Here is a 21,840-nt window from a genome sequence, read left to right on the forward strand (position 1 = left end):
CTTAAGATCTTAAATTGAGCCAGTTTGCTACAGCAGGGAAATAATCCTGCAGCAACAGGAAATGTAAATTAATATGTGGATTATAATTAATGGGAATTTTTTGAAGGGGCTGATATTTATTTTTTTAGGGCAAATCAAGTCTGAAATTGCAAAGTGGAAATAAAAAACTTTAGAAGTCTTTTAATAGCTCAAATAAACTACAAGTTCCCAGCAACAATTCCCAGCAACAAAAGAGTGATCAAATGAAGATCCTATGTCTGTAGGTGGCTGTGTAGACTACTTAAAACTGTGTGCGATTAACAGACAGGCATTGGAACTAACCTCCTATTCTCATCTCTCCCTCCAGAGAGCCTGGACCTGAGGCAGCGTTGCACAGCCTTGGTGTCTTGTCTGTGGGTCCCACCTCATCTCATCTCATCACCTCTCCTTATCCCTTTCCTCTCAAGGCCCCCAGGACCAGCTCCAGTAAGACTGCCTAAGAGTGACAAGGGACCGGAACTATCCTGGACCTAAATTATCCTCTCAAGGCCATGGCAACCAACAGGGAACGGCAGGTGAGTCACATGACTGGCTTTTCACCTGCCGTTTACCCCTTCGCCTTCAACTCCATGAGGAGCCACTCACCTTTCGACCTTCTGGCCAATAGCAGCCTCTTTGGACGTTTTGGGGCAGACCTTCCGAAAGAAATGGCTGCATTGTGTAAGTACTGTTACTCATGTTTCATTTTCAATTCTACTTTTCATCTCTCCATCTTCAAGACATAATGTATACACACACCACATTAACATACTCAAAAATACACCCTTTTGTGATATGTTACTCAGTTACAACTCTTAATCTTGGGTTGGGATGGTTTTAGGAGTGTACCAAAGGCATTAAAAAGTGTAAAAAGCTAATTCCCCTCCCTTCACTTTTCTTTGTGAAAGAAATATAGAAAAGGGATGCCAAAAGAAAGATACAAAAACAGACATAGACAGAGAATTCTTTGTTGGGGTTCAGCATGTGGCATTACTCTGTGATCATTACCCTACCCTAAAGAAAGAGAAGGACAAGTAGAGAGAGAAAAACAGTAAAGCCAGAGAGAAAGAGAGGGAGTGTAACTATAAGTGTAGAAAAGTGGCCCTTCCAGGAAAGCAGGGTTCCATGTGGTAAAGCAGGCGGGTGGCGGGGTGCGGGCGGGCGGTGGGTTGGCAGGGTACAGGCCCGGGGCCAGCCTGGCCTCTCTCTGGTCTGGAGTACCAGAAGGCAGAACAACGGCCCCTTTATAACATGGCACTGCACACAGAGGTGAATCAAATTAAAACATGAGAGAGAGTCTGACACACACACATCCAGCAGTCCCAATATACAGTCATTTCCTTGCCCCTGTTTTGTCCAGCAGACATTTAGAGACATAGAGCTGTGTGAGTATGAGCAGTAGAAATATGTCACTGCCTGCTCTGTTATAAGTGCCCTGGCTCTGACTCTAACCACATGAAACACATAGGCATCAATACTGCAGGATTGAGGCTTGGAGAGGAACTCAGATCAATGACAGATGGATGCTGCTGGAGAGAACAAAGAAAAATGTAACACTACTACAACGTTTTACTGGACAAAGTTAAGGACTACGTTTTAGAGTAAGTTGCAATGGTCCCTCTAACTCAAATGGTTTGAGAAAACCAAATGCCTTGAATCAAATCAAATCAAATCAAATGTATTTATATAGCCCTTCGTACATCAGCTGATATCTCAAAGTGCTGTACAGAAACCCAGCCTAAAACCCCAAACAGCAAGCAATGCAGGTGTAGAAGCACGGTGGCTAGGAAAAACTCCCTAGAAAGGCCAAAACCTAGGAAGAAACCTAGAGAGGAACCAGGCTATGTGGGGTGGCCAGTCCTCTTCTGGCTGTGCCGGGTGGAGATTATAACAGAACATGGCCAAGATTTTCAAATGTTCATAAATGACCAGCATGGTCGTATAATAATAAGGCAGAACAGTTGAAACTGGAGCAGCAGCACGGTCAGATGGACTGGGGACAGCAAGGAGTCATCATGTCAGGTAGTCCTGGGGCATGGTCCTAGGGCTCAGGTCCTCCGAGAGAGAGAAAAAAGAGAGAATTAGAGAGAGCATATGTGGGGTGGCCAGTCCTCTTCTGGCTGTGCCGGGTGGAGATTATAACAGAACATGGCCAAGATGTTCAAATGTTCATAAATGATCAGCATGTTCGAATAATAAGAAGGCAGAAACCTTGAGGAACCTTGAGGAACACCGAAATGTACAGTTGATTTGTCAGAGGACAAACCATTCACAGAGACAAACTGATATCTTTCCGACAGATAAGATCTAAACCAGGCCAGAACTTGTCCGTGTAGACCAATTTGGGTTTCCAATCTCTCCAAAAGAATGTGGTGATCGATGGTATCAAAAGCAGCACTAAGGTCTAGGAGCACGAGGACAGATGCAGAGCCTCGGTCCGATGCCATTAAAATGTCATTTACCACCTTCACAAGTGCCGTCTCAGTGCTATGATGGGGTCTAAAACCAGACTGAAGCATTTCGTATACATTGTTTGTCTTCAGGAAGGCAGTAAGTTGCTGCGCAACAGCCTTTTCTAAAATTTTTGAGAGGAATGGAAGATTCGATATAAGCCGATCGTTTTTTATATTTTCTGGATCAAGGTTTGGCTTTTTCAAGAGAGGCTTTATTACTGCCACTTTTAGTGAGTTTGGTACACATCCGTTGGATAGAGAGCCGTTTATTATGTTCAACATAGGAGGGCCAAGCACAGGAAGCAGCTCTTTCAGTAGTTTAGTTGGAATAGGGTCCAGTATGCAGCTTGAAGGTTTAGAGGCCATGATTATTTTCATCATTGTGTCAAGAGATATATTACTAAAACACTTGAGCGTCTCTCTTGATCCTAGGTCCTGGGAGAGTTGTGCAGACTCAGGACAACTGAGCTTTGAAGGAATACGCAGATTGAACTGTTTAAAGCTGAGTTTAAAGCTGAGTTTAAAGCTTAAAAGTTTGGGTATTCTGTCCTGATTAACATTTGAGTTAGTTCACCACGCATCATTGTTGACAGTACTTAAATACCAACTAGTAGAACTTTAAACTATTGAGTTAAGTTAATTACATTTCATAATTGTACCCAGTATTTCTTGGTGAGGTTGGAGGGTCAGGAAAACTACCTAACTATACAATACAACTATTGAATAGTACTACATTAATGCTTACAATGATCAGGCCATTGAGCATAAACATACATCCAAAATGATATATCCATTTCATACCAAGATGTGTTCCCGCCAACTTTGTCATACCGCCAACTTTTTTCCATCTTTTCTTTATATCTGAAAGTTTTGGTATCAAAGCCAAAACCTTTATTTCCACTAAACAACCTAGTAATCATTTTATTGATTTATCAAAGCGTTTGATTTAGTTGATCCTTTTATCTTACTAGGAAATCTTAAAAACATTGGTTTCACTAACAGAAGGGCGGCAGGTAGCCTAGTGGTTAGAGTGTTGGACTAGTAACCAAAAGGTTGCAAGATCAAATCCGCGAGCTGACAAGGTAAAAATCTGTCGTTCTGCCCCTGAACAAGGCAGTTGTTCCTAGGCTGTCATTGAAAATAAGAATTTGTTCTTAACTGACTTGCCTAGTTAAAAAAAAAAAAAAACACAACCTGGAACTCAGTAGAGGTGTACCTCAAGGCTCAGTATTGGCCCACCTTCTTTTCTGATATAAGCAACTATCCAAGATCATTTTAACACTTTACAAAAATTGTTTCTACCAAATAATTTGGTATTAAATCCAACAAAGTCATATATCATACTGTTTGGTACACGGCAAAGAAAAAACTTCACAGCTGACTATTTCAAAATTCATGCAGGTGTTTCAAAGTGTTGATTGTTTGAAACATCTGGGTTTGAGGAAAGATTGTGAATTATCTTTTGGAAAGCATATTGATTATATTAGAAAAACAATTAACTATAAGCTTTGATTACTATGCAGATGATGTAAGATTTATTTTACTGTATCCATTGTAAAGACCTTAATAACCCAACTGCTGGGATCCTATCCTAGACTACAGTGACATAATCTATCAAAACACAACAAAGACCTTCCTTATGAAGTATATGTAATTTATAACAATCTTTCACATTCATTCTTGGATGCCATTATAAGACACACAATTGCATAATGTCTGAAACAGTAAATTGGCTGTCACTCCCAAACAGAAGACAACTGCATTGGTACCAAATTATTTTTTTCATGTATCGACTTAAATTTCCCTGTAGCTTATATACTGTATTAAGGAACACCTAACTTTACAAGACTCACACTACTCCTTTCGACAACAGCAGCAATTACAAATTCTAAGGGTAGCAACAAGCTCTCCCAGCCTCCTATCAGAATTAGAAGTTCATCCATGTTTCTCAAACGTCACATTTCTAAGTTGTTCCATATGTGTTTGGTTACTTCTATGTATAGTTTCAAGGTTAAGTTTACGCATTTACTCTGAATTCTTAAGGTTAGGTATTAATTCTGAATGGTTAAGGTTAGGCATTTACTCTGAATTCTTAAGGTTAGGTATTAACTCTGAATGGTTAAGGTAAGGGTTAATATTTGGGAAAATCTTAAAACATAAATATCAAAAACAACGTTCTACCCAAGTCCACAATTACACCTTTTTTCTGGTGTTTTTGTTATTATTATTATTTCATTGTTATTATTATTAGACAGTATCTGCTATATTATTCTATTTACTAAGTGTTGTTTGTTGTGTTTTTTTTCTTTATTTGGACACTTGAAAATGAGAATTTAAGAGATTTCATCCTGCTGACTTTCTAATAAATAAAATAATAATTTCAGTAAAGTGCTGATTACTGCTTAATATGAAACGCAGCCATAATGTTGAGGCGGCTTGTCACCATTTTGATTGAGACAGCACCGTTTTGATTGGGACAGCACCGTTTTGATTGGGACAGCACCGTTTTGATTGGGACAGCATCGTTTTGATTGGGACAGCACCGTTTTGATTGGGACAGCACCGTTTTGATTGGGACAGCACCGTTTTGATTGAGACAGCACCGTTTTGATTGGGACAGCATCGTTTTGATTGGGACAGCACCGTTTTGATTGGGACAGCACCGTTTTGATTGGGACAGCACCGTTTTGATTGAGACAGCACCGTTTTGATTGGGACAGCACCGTTTTGATTGGGACAGCACCGTTTTGATTGAGACAGCACCGTTTTGATTGGGACAGCACCGTTTTGATTGGGACAGCACCGTTTTGATTGGGACAGCACCGTTTTGATTGAGACAGCACCGTTTTGATTGGGACAGCATCGTTTTGATTGAGACAGCACCGTTTTGATTGAGACAGCACCGTTTTGATTGGGACAGCACAGTTTTGATTGAGACAGCACCGTTTTGATTGGGACAGCACCGTTTTGATTGAGACAGCACCGTTTTGATTGAGACAGCATCGTTTTGATTGAGACAGCATCGTTTTGATTGAGACAGCACCGTTTTGATTGAGACAGCACCGTTTTGATTGGGACAGCACAGTTTTGATTGAGACAGCACCGTTTTGATTGGGACAGTGCCATCGCGCTGCTTTGAGACAGGCGTGGGGACTCATCTTGATGAATCAATAAATATCAAAACATTTTATACCCTGCATCTTCATTTGGATATTGGTTAGGCTACAATTAGGCTGGGAAAACATTAGCTAAGTTGAGGTTATGAAAAAAGATTGCAGTCAGAGTGCAGTATAACTGTAATACAGTAATATAACTGTAGTTAGAGTGCAGTATAACCACAGTATGCTGCACTCTAACCATGCTTCTACACATGCATTGCTTGCTGTTTGGGGTTTTAGGCTGGGTTTCTGTACAGCACTTTGTGACACCAGCTGATGTAAGAAGGGCTTTATAAATACATTTGATTGAAATACTGCGTACAAAATAACACAGTTTGTTTCAATGCAGTAATTTTTCAGTGTAACTGCAGTTACAGTGCAGTACACTGCAGTTATTTTGCAATTACTGCATCCAAAATACCACAGTCAACTTTGGTTACTGAACTGCAATATTTTTTGGTGATTTTGTTTCACAGAATCTCTGTCTGTATAGGCTATTTGGTTACTTGGTTTCTGGCTGGGCAAATAAGTGGAGGTGATATAGCGCATATACTGTATTAATTTACTCATCAGTCACTGATCGGAAACATTTAGCACACAATAATGTAGCCTAAAGGCAACTCCAAAAGCCAGCGGAGGTTGTGCAATATGAATGAGAATCACATACTTTTGAAAACAGGATTGCTATTATTTTCTATCTGTATCATGATGAAGGTAAGAGCCTACACCTGCTCCCTAAGCATAGATGAAACGTTAATTTAAAAAAAGCATGGGCTTGGGCTCTAAGTATCAGATTTGACATGACAGCGGTTCCACACATTCCCGGTGACACAATATGTGTGTGTGAAAAATGTGTTGTGATTTATTCTGTTAAATTCCATTATATTCTTACTATAAAGTATACAGTTGAAGTCGGAAGTTTACATACACCTTAGCCAAATACATTTAAACTCCGTTTTTCACAATTCCTGACATTTAATCATACTAAAAGTTCCCTGTCTTAGGTCACTTAGGATCACAACTTTATTTTAAGAATGTGAAATATCAGAATAATTTTATAATTTAAATTAGATTTATTTCAGGTTTTACATTCCCAGTGGGTCAGCAGTTTACATACACTCAATTAGTATTTGGTAGCATTGCCTTTAAATTGTTTAACTTGGGTTAAACATTTCGGGTAGCCTTCCACAAGCTTCCCACAATAAGTTGGGTGAATTTTGGCCCATTCCTCCTGACAGAGCTGGTGTAACAGAGTCAGGTTTGTAGGCCTCCTTACTCGCATACGCTTTTTCAGTTCTGCCCACAAATCTTCAATGTGATTGAGGTCAGGGCTTTGTGATGGCCACTCCAATACATTGACTGTGTTGTCCTTAAGCCATTTTGCCACAATTCTGGAAGTATGCTTGGGGTTATTGTCCATTTGGAAGAGATGTTGCTTCAATATATCCACATAATTTTCCTGCCTCATGGTGCCACCTATTTTGTGAAGTGCACCAGTCCCTCCTGCAGCAAAGCACCCCCACAACATCATGCAGCTACCCCAGTGCTTCACGATTGGGATGGTATTCTTTGGCTTGCAAGCGTCCCCCTTTTCCCTCCAAACATAATGATGGTCATTATGGCCAAACAGTTATTTTTTTGTTTCATCAGACCAGAGGACATTTCTCCAAAAAGTACGATCTTTGTCCCCATGTGCAGTTGCAAACCGTAGTCTGGCTTTTTTATGGCGGTTTTGGAGGAGTGGCTTCTTCCTTGCTGAGCGGCCTTTCAGGTTATGTCGATATAGGACTCGTTTAACTGTGAATATAGATACTTCTGTACCTGTTTCCTTCAGCATCTTCACAAGGTTCTTTGCTGTTGTTCTGGGATTGATTTGCACTTTTCGCACCAAAGTACATTCATCTCAGAACAGACAGAACGCATCTCCTTCCTGAGCAGTATGACGGCTGCGTGTTCCCATGGTGTTTATACTTGCGTACTATTGTTTGTACAGATGAACGTGGTACCTTCAGGCGTTTTTCTGAGGCCTTGGCTGATTTATTTTGATTGTCCCATGATGTCAAGCAAAGAGGCACTGAGTTTGAAGGTAGGCCTTGAAATACATCCACAGGTACTCCAATTGACTCAAATGATGTCAATTAGCCTATCAAAAGCTTCTAAAGCCATGACATAATTTTCTGGAATTTTCCAAGCTGTTTAAAGGCAGTCAACTTAGTGTATGTAAACTTCTGAACCACTGGGATTGTGAATTGTAAGTGAAATAATCTGTCTGTAAACAATTGTTGGAAAAATGTATTGTGTCATGCACACAGTAGATGTCTTATTCGACTTGCCAAAACTATAGTTTGTTAACAAGACATTTGTGGAGTGGTTAAAATTGTGTTATATTGTTTCTTAGGACCTGCCTTTATTTTTGATGTAAATTCTCAATGGATTTATTAAAATTGACACCCACCCACATTTGCAAACCACAACTACAACTGTCCCCAGCATGCCGGCATGCTCACGGGAGGTATAAATGTGTATGCAGGTAAGAATGTGGCAAAAATGGGCCTGTTTGTAAGGGGGTCATTTAAATATTGCCCTTTTTTTTACAGGCTAAATATCATCAATCCTATGTGACAGCAGTAAAACAGTAGCCAACCCTCCACTTCAGTGTAGTGGTGATAAAACTGTAAAACCAAAAATCCTGGTTCCCACTCTGCTCTCCCTGTCCTCCATGTCCAATCTTGTCTGTTCTCCTTGCCAGGCTTTTGCATGTCAATCACCCCTCCCTCCCTCCCTCCCTCCCTCCCTCCCTCCCTCCCTCCCTCCCTCCCTCCCTCCCTCCCTCCCTCCCTCCCTCCCTCCCTCCCTCCCTCCCTCCCTCCTCCCTATACTCAGTTAATCCTCTAGGGATTTGAGGAAGAGGTAGCGCGCAGTAGAGAAGACTCCCCACTAATCCCTCTAGCTGAGCCAGGGCCGGGGTGGAATCTGACAACACATCCTGTCTGGAGAACGCACACTCACACACACAGACACTAATAGACGTGCACACACACACATGCATGCAAGCACCCACTGACAGATGCACACACTGATAGATGAGCACAGTAACAGATGCACACACACACAGACACTGAATGACAGGGGTACGCACACACACACACACACACACACACACACGTATAGACAGACAAGTTGGTGCAGTCTCCCATATCTGCTATGCTGGTATCATGTTAAGAAATACCTGTTGAGCACAGTGTCATTCAGAGAGAGCTCTCAGCATATAGTGTATGTGCTTTTGTGTGTACGTTTGTGTGTGCTTTTGTGTGAGCTACCAGGGAAATGATCAACTAATCTGGTCACAGTGGCTGTTATCTGTTGATCTCTGCCATTATCTGGAATCTTCAGTCCAAACGGTAGGGAGTCTATTAGCACAATTTAATACCTGATAACATCTTGGCTCTACCCCTCACAGAGAGAAAGAGAGAGCAGGGGGGGGGGGATAGGGAAAGGCAGAGAAGAGATAGGGAGACAGAGAGAGAGCGAGAGAGGTACAGAGAAATGGAGAAAGAGTGAAATAGAGGAGGAGGGAATGATAGAGAGGGAGAGGGAGAGAAAAATACAGTCCACTCAGTCGCCATAAGAGACAATAAACCTAGCTGTGGTCACACTCCACTGCTCCAGAGCCCTGTGCTGGTGTCATGTGTACACAGCTCTAGAGTCAAGAGGAGGTCCTGGCGGCTTATTTTTTTCAGTAAGGGTTATGTTGGTAAAATAGTTTTTGAACTTATAGCCCTAGAAAAATACAAAGACTGTAGTCAGATATTTTAATGTGGTCTCAGGGCAATTTCTATTATTCTGTATGAAAATCTGTGACACTCCATTTAGTATGATATTAAGATCACTTCTTGTGACTCCCCATCCCGGATCCGGGAGCGTAATCATCACCTGACACGAATTAGCATAACGCAACGGACATAAATATCCCTAGAAAATATTCCTATTCATGAAAATCACAAATGAAATATATTGAGACACAGCTTAACCTTTTGTTAATTACCCTGTCATCTCCGTTTGTTCTTCACTTTTGGCTGAGAAATCAACTGGAAATTGCAGTCACGAAAACGGCGAAAAATATTCCAAATTAGCTCCATAATATCGACAGAAACATGGCAAACGTCGTTTAGAATCAATCCTCAAGGTGTTTTTCTAATATCTATTCGATAATATATCCGTCGGGACAATTTGTTTTTCACTAGGACCGATTGGAGTAATGGCTCTGTATTTTACGCAAGAATCTCTCTCGGAGCCACCATGTATCCACTTACGGAATGTGGCCGCCTACGGCTATTCTTCAACAGAAATGCGTAAAACTACGTCACAATGTTGTAGACACCTTGGGGAAAGTGTAAGCTCGTTGATGGCACATTCACAGCTGAATAGGGACTCATTGGAACACAGCGCTTTCAAATCCTGGGGCACTTCCGGTTTGGATTTTTCTCAGGCTTTCGCCTGCAACATCAGTTCTGTTATACTCACAGACAATATCTTTACAGTTTTGGAAACGTTAGAGTGTTTTCTATCCAAAGTTGTCAATTATATGCATATTCTAGCATCTTGTCCTGACAAAATATCCCGTTTAAAATGGGAAGTTTTTTTCCCAAAAAATGAAAATACTAGAGTCGCAACAGGATTTATTAAGATCAAGATTAAGATCACTTTACAAGGTCAGTAACAAAAAAAATGTAATAACACCTGTAGGCTAAATGTAATAACTTTTTTATTTGTAATAACTTTTCATTGATATATGTAATAAACCTGGTAAATGTAATAACTTGCCGGTAAACGTATTAAATGTTGAACGGTAAAGGTAATAACTTTTTCCACTAAATGTAATTAACCAGTGGTTATTACATTAACCTGTGAATAACAACGCTTTTTATGAATAATGTAATAGCTTCAAACAATTATGTAAAAACATACCAAAATCAATGTTTTTATGTACCCCTTCGCTCAATTAGATGCACATACCACTACTCACTGCCAATTAGGGCTACAACTCAAACAAACGCATGCACATCATACAGGAATACTTACACACACACACACACACACACACACACACACACACACACACACACACACACACACACACACACACACACAAACGCACACACACACACACACACACACACACACACACACACACACACACACACACACACACACACACACACACACACACTCAGAGTCTTGTACAGCTAACCTTGTGTCCACACACACACACATATACACACACACACACCAGCCAGGTCACCTGGAGTACAAGTCAGTATTCGACATCCATCCATATCTTAGGATGTCAGGAGATGACATGGATACCAGCCACTAGGAGCAACAGTGAATGCTGTTACCTTCAAGTGGGTTTCAGTTTTGTTATGGTGTTGTGGACAGGGATGGTGGATGGGGGTAAGCATCTGCCTCTGATTGCAAGGTCGAATCCAGCGATAGAAAGTTGTTTTTGAGATTTTTGTTTTAAGCCTATCCCAAAACTTAACCCTTACCTTAACCATTTGGAGTTAATGCTTAAGATTTCAGAGTTAACTTCTCTAGGGTAGCATTTGGAATTTTGGATGAAAAGCATGTGAAACCCAAATGAAACTGCCTTCTACTCAGGCCCAGAAGATAGGATATGCATATAATTAGATTTGGATGAAAAACTGTTTCCAAAACTGTTAAAATCATGGCTGCGAGTATAACAGAACTGATTTGGCAGGCGAAAACCTGAGAAAAATCCATTCAGGAAGTATAATTTCTTTTTTTGTAGTTTTCTATTCAATGCCATTACAGTATCCATCGACTTAGGACTCAAATTGCAGTTCCTATGCCTTCCACTAGATGTCAACAGTCTTTAGAAATGGTTTCAGGCTTGGATTCTGAAAAATGGGGGAGTAAGAGCAGTCTGAATGAGTGGACCCTGCCGTTTCACATAGCTTTTTCATGTGCGGGACCGAGAGAGTGCCTTACTTGTTTACCTTTTATATTGACGACGTTATTGTCCGGTTGAAATATTATTGATTATTTAGGCTAAAAACAACCTGAGGATTGAAAAGAAACATCGTTTGACATGTTTCTATGAACTTTACGGATACAATTTGGATTTTTGTGTCTGCCTGTTGTGACTGCTTTTGAGCCTGTGGATTACTGAAGAAAACGCGATAACAAAACGGAGGTTTTCGGATATAAAGAGAGACTTTATCGAACAAAAGGAACATTTATTGAATAAATGAATTTCTTCTTAGTGCAAACATATGAAGATCATCAAAGGTAAGTGATTCATTTTATCTCTATTTCTGACTTTGTCTGCTGGGCTATTTGGCAATGGTTTACTGAATTTTGACTTGGACTTTTGACTTCCTATGAAATCATATTGCAAAACATATGCCTTTATGGACAAATTTTATAATTATGAGAATAAATTATGACATAAATTATGTTCATACAGTTCATATACATGTGTAATTGACAACAACAAAAAATCTAAAGAATTTTGAAAAAACTGCCAATTAAGTACTTTTTTAAGGGGGTGATAAGTTTTTGAAATAATTGTTACATTTTCAAAATTTGACCCTTGGGTCTTGACTTGTATTACATTTGCAATATGAAAATCTATAGATTTTTTGCTGTGTGACACTTGGCATTTGCCATATGGCATTTGCAATCAGTTTTGAATGAAACGACGTCCATTTGACTGGTATTGTATATTGTGTATATGTTTCGTACGGTGCCAATAAGATCCCATTCATTTTTGTTCATTTCAGGGGGGTATTCCCTTACAATGAATGGGACTACTTCTTAATTTAAAAAAATTAAAAACATTGAACAATTTCTAAAGACTGTTGACATTTACTGGAAGCCATAGGAACTGCAACCAGGTTCCTAATAATAAGGGTATCCCATAGAAAACCATTGGAAAATCCTGTGACCTCAATTGTTTTTCCCTGGATGGTTTGTCCTCAGGGTTTCGCCTGCCAAATCAGTTCTGTTATACTCACAAACATTTTAACAGTTTTAGAAACTTTAGAGTGTTTTCTATCCAAATCTACCAATTATATGCATATCCTAGCTTCTGGGCCTGAGGAACAGGCAGTTTATTTTGGGCATGCTTTTCATCCGGATGTCAAAATACTGCCCCCTACCCAAGAGAGGTTAATATTCAATAGACAGGTTAAGGCAGGCAGGGGTCAGTAAACCAGAGGAAGGGCAACGGTACCCGATGGCAGGCATGCTCAGGGTCAGGGAAGGCAGAGGTCAACAATGAATTTGTAAAATAATTCTCTCATCTCGATATTGTCATAGTTTTAGTCAGGAAAAATAGGTTGTTGACAAATATTTTTCGTCATAGTTATTGTTGACAAAATTAACACTGCATCTTACCACTAACCTTAAAACCCCCATACCATTGAATTACTTAACCAATCATGGTTGTTGTGCTGTAACAACAAAGGTGAATTACAGGGAGAATTTACATAAGGGTTGGGGGAATTAATGACAAATGTTAGGGGAACTAAAATGACGAAGGTTAGGTGAATTTACGTAGCAGGTGAGGTGAATTAGGTTGAATTTGGAATAAGGGTTTAGGGACAAGTTAGCTAAAATGCTACAATTGTCCCTGACAGGACTCAAACATGCTTGGCTGGATATTTTGGTTTGATAGTGGGGTCAAGTTAGCCCTGGCTGCCTAAACCAGTGGTTCTCAAACCTCCCCTTCGGGGAATCCCAGAAGTTCCATGTATTTGATCTATTCTAGAGGTACCTCACCTGATTCAACATGTCAACTAATCAACATGAATCAGGTGAACTAGTTCAGGTCTCCAACAAAATTGTTAATCTTCTGGGGGTTCCCGAGGAGAGGTTTGAGAACCACTGGCCTAAACAGCCAAATATTGGGGTGTTGGTTTAGCGTTCAGTCAGAATACGGCATTAAGACATTTGGTATTTGTGCTATGCATCCTCAGAAAATATGCATATTTTAGTTTAGTGTCCACTTGGAAGCTATGAATAGACTTATTTTTGCTGAGCCAGATTTTCTTCTAAATTGTCATTACCTTGAACATTTTGGACTATTCTAACTTATATATGTTGTCTTTCCTTTGAAACTTTGTTCAACTACAGAATGTTTTCCCATCTTGTCTCGCTTTTTGTCTAAGAAATCCCACTGGGCACAGACGTCAGTTCAACGTCTAGTTTTGATTATCATTTGGTTGTTGTCAACTAACGTGAATTCAACGTGAAATCAACACCATGTCAATGGATTTAGGTTAAACGTTGGGTGGAAAAAAATCTGAAATGACCTTACATTGATGACTTTTTGCAAATCCAATCCGTTTTCCACGTCATTATAGAGTTTTGGTGTTTAAATGACATGGAAACAACATTGATTCAACCAGTTTTTGCACAGTATATCTTTGTCTTGAATATGGATCAATGGTATGTGACTTAAACATAAACAGACTTGAATCCGAACCCACAACTTTATCTGGTCTGACAATCTGATAGAATCATTTAGTTCACAACTGAAAAGCCTGTTAAGTTTTACAACCAGCATAGTCCTTTCCAAACAGTTCATATGCAGTGCACCTGTAGGTCTACTATACTGTACTTGAAATGTCAAAATCAGATCAAATTTTATTTGTCACATACACATGGTTAGCAGATGTTAATGCGAGTGTAGCGAAATTATGTGCTTCTAGTTCCGACAATGCAGTAATAACCAACGAGTAATCTTACCTAAAAATTTCACAACAACTACCTTATACACACAAGTGTAAAGGGATGAAGAATATGTACATGAAAATATATGAATGAGTGATGGTACAGGCATAGACAAGATGCAGTAGATGATATCGAGTACAGTATATACATATGAGATGAGTAATGTAGGGTATGTAAACATATAAAAGTGGCATTGTTTAAAGTGGCTAGGGATGCATGTATTACACAAAGATGGCAAGATGCAATAGATGGTATAAAGTACAGTATATACATATGAGATGAGTAATGTAGGGTATGTAAACATTATATTAAGTGCCATTGTTTAAAGTGGCTAGTGATACATTTTTTACATCAATTTTTCCATTGTTAAAGTGGCTGGAGTTGAGTCAGTATGTTGGCAGCAGCCACTCAATGTTAGTAGTGGCTGTTTAACAGTATGATGGCCTTGAGATAGAAGCTGTTTTTCAGTCTCTCGGTTCCTGCTTTGATGCACCTGTACTGACCTCACCTTCTGGATGATAGCGGGGTGAACAGGCAGTGGCTCAGGTGGTTGTTGTCCTTGGTGATCTTTATGGCCTTCCTGTGACATCGGGTGGTGTAGGTGTCCTGTAGGGCAGGTAGTTTGCCCCTGGTGATGCATTGTGCAAACCTCACTACCCTCTGGAGAGCCTTACGGTTGTGGACAGAGCAGTTGCCGTACCAGGCGGTGATACAGCCCGACAGGATGCTCTCGATTGTGTATCTGTAAAAGTTTGTGAGTGCTTTTGGTGACAAGCCGAAGGCGCTGCTGCGCCTTCTTCACCACGCTGTCTGTGTGGGTGGACCAATTCAGTTTGTCCGTGATATGTACGCAGAGGAACTTAAAACTTACTACCCTCTCCACTACTGTCCCGTCGACAGTGTGGAGAAATTGAGCTAAATGCAGATTTGATGCATCCTCAAGAGAAGTCAATAAAACTATATTGCATTACTAAGCCCTTCAATAATATGGCATTCAAGAGTGAAAACATATGTTATCTGAAATATGTTGTTTGTGTAAAGGTTAAGAAATTATCACTTTTATGAGCCTAAAATCGCAAAACGCTATGTTTCTCACAGAGAAGAGCAATTATTATCAATAACATGGTTGTTTGACCAAATATCGCATAGACCTACAGCACTCTCTGCTCCCACTTGTGGGTGTGGAAGGGTACAATTACATAAATACCAACACACACACACACAAATACACATACACACACATACACAGACACCGACACACACACATATACCGACACACACACATATACAGACACACACACAGACACACACACAAATTCTGCTGTCATATAAGCTTGCTGATCTTGGAGGAATTTTGCCTCTTATAGGCGGTCTGGTCGGAAGCGGTCAGCGATGAGATGGAAGACGAAACGTTTCAAATGAATGCCACATTTTGATGGAAAGAAACCACTAGGATGGCCCAAAAGTAAAGGTTACTTTAGTACTGAAAGGGACCCAGGACAAACAACACATTGTGTCTAATTTGTTTTTTAAATATAAAATCGGATTTGGAATTTTGGGTAAGGTCCCAGCCTTCAACCAGCAGAGGTCTGTGTGTGTGTGTGTGTGTGTGTGTGTGTGTGTGTGTGTGTGTGTGTGTGTGTGTGTGTGTGTGTGTGTGTGTGTGTGTGTGTGTGTGTGTGTGTGTGTTTGTGTGTGTGAGAGTGCTCAAGAGAAGGATGGACTGTGTCTATGGAGAAAGATAATTGCATAATCTAAGTCAGTTGATTAAATTCTGGTTGAAAAATTTTGCATTCGAGACCACCTAAAGTGAGACCGATTGAAGACAAAGACCAGAGCAAATTGAGTCCAAGTCAAGACCAAGACTGGGAGAGAGGCGAGGGGTCCAAGACCAAGTCGAGACCAAGACCAGACAAATGTGAGTCCAATTCAAGACCATGGTAGTAATTGTGTCAAATCGTCAATATGTGGTCTTGAGGCTGAGTGGTAGTCTACAACACTGGAGGAGGGTAGATGATGGTGATGGAGTCTACTGATGATCTTGTAGAGGGAAAGTCTGGGATCCAGCTGGAGTCTTACAGCCGATGGACTTCTCCTCTTCCACCCTGTGCAGCAGAGTTCAGAATAGTAGCCCGTCGTCCTCACTACAAGCCCTCTGACTCAGTACTGCTATATTCCTCTTTCCTCTATCATTTCTCTCACGCTGCAGATGACTCCTCCAATGATCAGGAACTGGTAGCCAAGTGAAACATGGTTCCATGGTTGCCATGACGCCATGAGTTCGCATAGGCAGAGAGCTCTGTAAACATTGTACATATTTGTTTTTAATTACATTTTTCCAGAAACATTTTTGGGGGGTTTTGGTAAATGAATAAGGGTTGATCTGAAATATCTGGTGGAAAACCACAGAGTTGCAGGCATAATGATGGCAAGTCAGTTTATTTGGCTTGGCTAGCTAACAAGCTAGCTAGTTAGATTTGTTCCAGGAACCAGCTAATGGTATTTGAATGATGCGTTCACATCACCAGCTTTTCGTTCCACCTATCCCGGTTCCTGGAAGGATGTGGACTGCAGTGTGAGGGAATGGTAGAGGCTCGCCTTGTAGGGGACTGTTCCAGACTGTCGAGGTGTGGTGGGGACTGTTCCAGACTGTCGAGGTGTGGTGGGGACTGTTCCAGACTGTCGAGGTGTGGTGGGGACTGTTCCAGACTGTCGAGGTGTGGTGGGGACTGTTCCAGACTGTCGAGGTGTGGTGGGGACTGTTCCAGACTGTCGAGGTGTGGTGGTCTTTTCTGGAGCTTTTAAGCCCCGCTTCCACTAGCACTTAAAATTAGGGCCAAATTAAGGTTGGCTAGAATGGAATTCTCAAATGAAAGCTTGGACAAGGGAATCCCAGGCCAACACAGTCCAGTTTCACAACTGGTGCCAGCTCCATTGGAATTCGGCTGGTGACGCTGTTACTATGAAACCACCAGCTGGTCACTAAACCCTTAATAAAAGTGTTTAATCAACAACAACAAAACATTGGTGCCAAAAAAAAAGTTCAAACAAAAGTACAATATTTACAGATCTTTCTGCCTAAGCTTTACTCTTGGCGCCATGGCAACAGGCAACTACAGAACACAGGCTACTTCAAAATACCAGGAGGAAATACACCCAAATCAGAGAAGGAGTCCATTCTCTCTGAAGAAAATACTGATTGTTATTTGTATTCGTTTTTAAATGTAGTTGTTTAGAAGAGAAACTTGAGTCAGGCACAAAATCAAAACAAATGTACAGAGGGGCCGCACGGGGAGCGTGGGCAAATCTGCATGATGACAGATGCAGATAAAGGATCCCTTGACAAGAGATTGACACAAACCTCAACCAATGAAAATTGGTCTGGTCTTGAGAGCGAGGTGGTCCAATGGAGTTGGTTACAGTCTGAAGATGAGGGTGGGGCATAAGCTCTCTAATTTGCACTAATGCATGCTTTTGCTGATCTCTTCCTGATCCAAAGCTCTTCCTGGCTTTGTCCATCATCCTCTGACTGTTATTTCTTGCTCCAATGTCAAGATTACTATAAGTTTTCGAACTTTAGAACAATCCACAGTCTGATAGACAGGCTTGAACTGATGAGCAAATGCTTTAGGCCTGTGCTATTCTCACAACACAATATACACCCATTTTGAGCTAGTCACACATTGTTCTCAGAAATGTTTCAGTGTCGGGCCTCGACTTGGGTGTGTGTGCGTGTATGTGTGTGTGTAGGGGAGGGCTTGTGTGGTGTTATGTGTCTTTGTCATCACATGCGCTCAGTTTCAGCATGTCCAAACACACACACACACCACTGCCAGCCTGCTCTCAAAGGAACTGAAGGCTATGCATTCCAACACAAGCAAATGCCACACAAAATGCAGACAATAGTTCTATAGTCCCGTAATTGCGACCATAATTGTGACTGCAGCCTTATTGATGAACACATTGTGACTTGTGTCCAGGCTGTTAGTGCTGCTGTTATGAGAGACTGAGAAAGACCATTGTTCTGGCCTGTGTGTGTTTGTGTCAGAAATGACAACAGGATGAATAGCTGAGAAACCAGATACTGTGAAGAGCTGGAATGTGAATGTGTGCACTATGTGTGTGTGTGTGTGTGTGTGTGTGTGTGTGTGTGTGTGTGTGTGTGTGTGTGTGTGTGTGTGTGTGTGTGTGTGTGTGTGGGTGTGTGTGTGTGGGTGTGTGTGTGTGTGTTCAAAAAATTGTTGGAGAGAGAGAAAAAGAGCGAAAGAAACAGAACGAAAGAAACCGAGTGGGAATGGGCCACCCTTTTCCTGTCTGCATTCCCTCTTTAGTTTTTGTCTCTTTTTCCTCAGTCCTGGGCTTGGGGGCTGTAGGGGAGGGATTATTGAGGGGGTAGGGGGGGCTGTAATTGTCTCAAGGTGTGGAGAGAACAGACCAGGCTGAGATTCTGCAGCTACGCTCCCTTCTGTGTGTGTGTGTGTGTGTGTGTGTGTGTGTGTGTGTGTGTGTGTGTGTGTGTGTGTGTGTGTGTGTGTGTGTGTGTGTGTGTGTGTGTGCGCGCGCGTGTGCGTGCGTAGATACGTGCGTGCCTGCGTGTGTGTGTGTGTCCTGCGTGTTGAAAGACAGGTAAAAATGTTGCGACCGGGAGAGAGAAAGGCTTTGAGGGGGACATAGAGGGGAAAGCTTACATGAACCAAGCAAAGCTGAAAAGGCAAAAAGAGGCCGTAGCATCACGTAAATAAGGACTTTTTCCTTTGAAGTTTTACTATTGTTCCATAGTGAGATAAATGAGGGACAGTAGAGAAAAAGAGAGGAGTAGGGGAGTAAGAATAATAGAGAGAAAAATGCAACAGTACATAACCCGAGTGGTGAGGATATTGACAGTAAACCTGTGATAATACACTAAGGCTAAATCTAATCGGATAATGAAAAAAGAAATGTAAAAACAAAGAGATCGGACGAAAAGTGAGCCAGGGAAACAACAGAAACCAGGGAGGGAGGGAGGGAGGAGAACGGCAGGAGAAGTCTGGAGGGGGGAGTTAGTTCCCCACTGGGGGTTTCTTCAAGAGTTCATCTCTCTTGAACGAGGGAAGGGAAGGGAGAAGGGATGGGGGTGGAGTTGACCATATAGAGAGCGTATGAAGTATCCAAAGTCACAGCACCAGAGTTAAGTTGGCTTGCGGGGGAAAGTGTGGTTTTAATGGGGCTGAAGTAGCCAATAACCCCAGGGCTGGGCAAACCAACTGAATTGATTTGAATAAATGTAATTATAAAACAACACAAGCCAGATGAAGTGGAAAGAGAGAGTCCGAGAGGTGAAAACACAAACCCACAGGAGAGAGAGAGAAAGACAGAGAGAGAAGGGGAGGGGAGAGAGAGGGGAAGAGGGGGAGGTAGAGCAGGAGAGAGGCAGGGAGGGAGAATTATAGGTGACAGGTGAACGTACTGTACACACAGCTGACAACATGCTTGTGTTGATTTATGGAACATGCTCCTCTCTTAACATGTTATGAAATAACTTCTGTATCAGTTAAAAGGACTTCCCCTCTCTTTAACACATCACGGGTCAGCCACTACTTGGGTCAGTGGCTGAAACTTTGTCAGTAGCAGTTTAGTCTACGTTGCTGCTGTGCTTTTTGATGTGTTTGGTCAAAACCTTTTTTGTGTTTGAAGTTGGTAATCAGAGAGGAAAAGTGAACGACACAGTGTGTACTAGTATGGGCAGCAGTAACGAGACCTGAGACTCATTCCAATAAAAGCAGGACATAATTAAGGAGGGTAGAATGAGAGAGTGAGGCGAAAACAAAGAGAGAGGTAAGGGAGAACGAGACTGTGTGTGTGCAGCCTAGCGGTTAAGAGTGTTGGTCTAGTAACTGAACGATCACTGGTTTAAATCCAAGAGCTGATGATGAAAAATCTGTTAATGTGCCCTTGAGCAAGGCACTTAACCCTAATTGCTCCTGTAAGTCACTCTGGATAAGAGTGTCTGCTAATGACTACTGTGTGTGTTTGAAATAGAGGGATGAGATGAGATGAGATGGGAAGGGTGGAACATTTATGATAGTCAACCAGAGAACAAAGGAAAAGCATGATTTTATTTTATTTTTATTTAACTAGGCAAGTCAGTTAAGAACAAATTCTTATTTTCAATGACGGCCTAGGAACAGTGGGTTATAACTGCCTGTTCAGGGGCAGAACGACAGACTTGGACCTTGTCAGCTCAGGGATATGAGTTAAGCCCACCTGAGACGCAACCGTCTCATCTAGCCATCAGCAAATGCAAATGCGCTTCGCTAAATGCTAATAGCACTCGTTAAAACTCAAACTTTCATTAAAACACACATGCAGGGTAGTGAATTAAAGCTACACTCGTTGTGAACCTAGCCAACAAGTCAGATTATTAAAATGCTTTTCGGCGAAAGCATGAGAAGCTATTATCTGATAGCATGCAACACCCCAAAATATCTGAATGCGACGTAAACAAAAGAATTAGCGTAGCCGACGCTACACAAATAGCAGAAATAAAATATAAAACTTTCATTACCTTTGACGAGCTTCTTTGTTGGCACTCCTATATGTCCCATAAACATCACTATTGGGTCTTTTTTTCGATTAAATCGGTCCATATATACCCAAAATAGCCATCGATAGAAACTGTGTGATTCAGAAAAAAACACTGTTTGAAAACGCTACGTCATTTTTTTAAATTAAAAAAGTAGACGATAAACTTTCACAAAACACTTCGAAATACTTTGTAATCCAACTTTAGGTATCAATAAACGTTAATAATCTATCAAATTGATCACGGGGCGATGTGTATTCAATAGCTCCACGATTTCAAATCATCTTCCAAAATCTCTCTTCCAAAACTTCCTGTCGGAGACCGGATGGAAAGTGATCTCTCTAGTACGTTTGACCAAGAAACAAAGGCACCGCAAATGACGAAACTGGCGACATCGTGTGGAAGCTGTAGGAATTGCAATCTCGGCCCCATTTAATTTAGTTTCCATTCAACAATACATGCAAGTGGCGCATTGATACTTTTTTCAGTTTTCAGTGACCAGATTTTCTTGCGCTTTTCGATGAAACACACGCTCTGTTATAGTCACAGCTGTGATTTAACCAGTTTTAGAAACATCAGAGTGTTTTCTATCCACACATACTAATCATATGCATATACTATATTCCTGGCATGAGTAGCAGGACGCTGAAATGTTGCGCGATTTTTAACAGAATGTTCGAAAAAGTAGGGGGTAGGCTTAAGAGGTTTTAAGAACAAATTCTTATTTTCAATGACGGCCTAGGAACCGTGGGTTATAACTGCATGTTCAGGGGCAGAACGACAGACTTGGACCTTGTCAGCTCAGGGATATGAACTTGCAACCTTTCGGTTACTAGTCCAACACTCTAACCACTAGGCAACCCTGCCGCCCCTATGATATAGAAATTAG

General features: G+C 41.2%; 1 protein-coding gene across 1 annotated transcript in view; it reads left to right on the forward strand.

Annotated features, from left to right (window-relative positions):
• The first annotated feature begins 333 nt into the window (after positions 1-333).
• LOC109875941 (retinoic acid receptor gamma-A-like) overlaps positions 334-21,840 on the forward strand; it is a 49,627-nt gene continuing 28,120 nt past the window's right edge. Inside the window, exon 1 of the mRNA XM_031825269.1 lies at positions 334-699. Within this exon, the coding sequence (XP_031681129.1) occupies positions 531-699 (169 nt within the window). The 5' untranslated portion in view covers positions 334-530. The remainder of the gene's footprint in view (positions 700-21,840) is intronic.

Source organism: Oncorhynchus kisutch, linkage group LG5, assembly GCF_002021735.2.
Source record: "Oncorhynchus kisutch isolate 150728-3 linkage group LG5, Okis_V2, whole genome shotgun sequence".
In the NCBI taxonomy this organism is placed as follows: domain Eukaryota; kingdom Metazoa; phylum Chordata; class Actinopteri; order Salmoniformes; family Salmonidae; genus Oncorhynchus; species Oncorhynchus kisutch.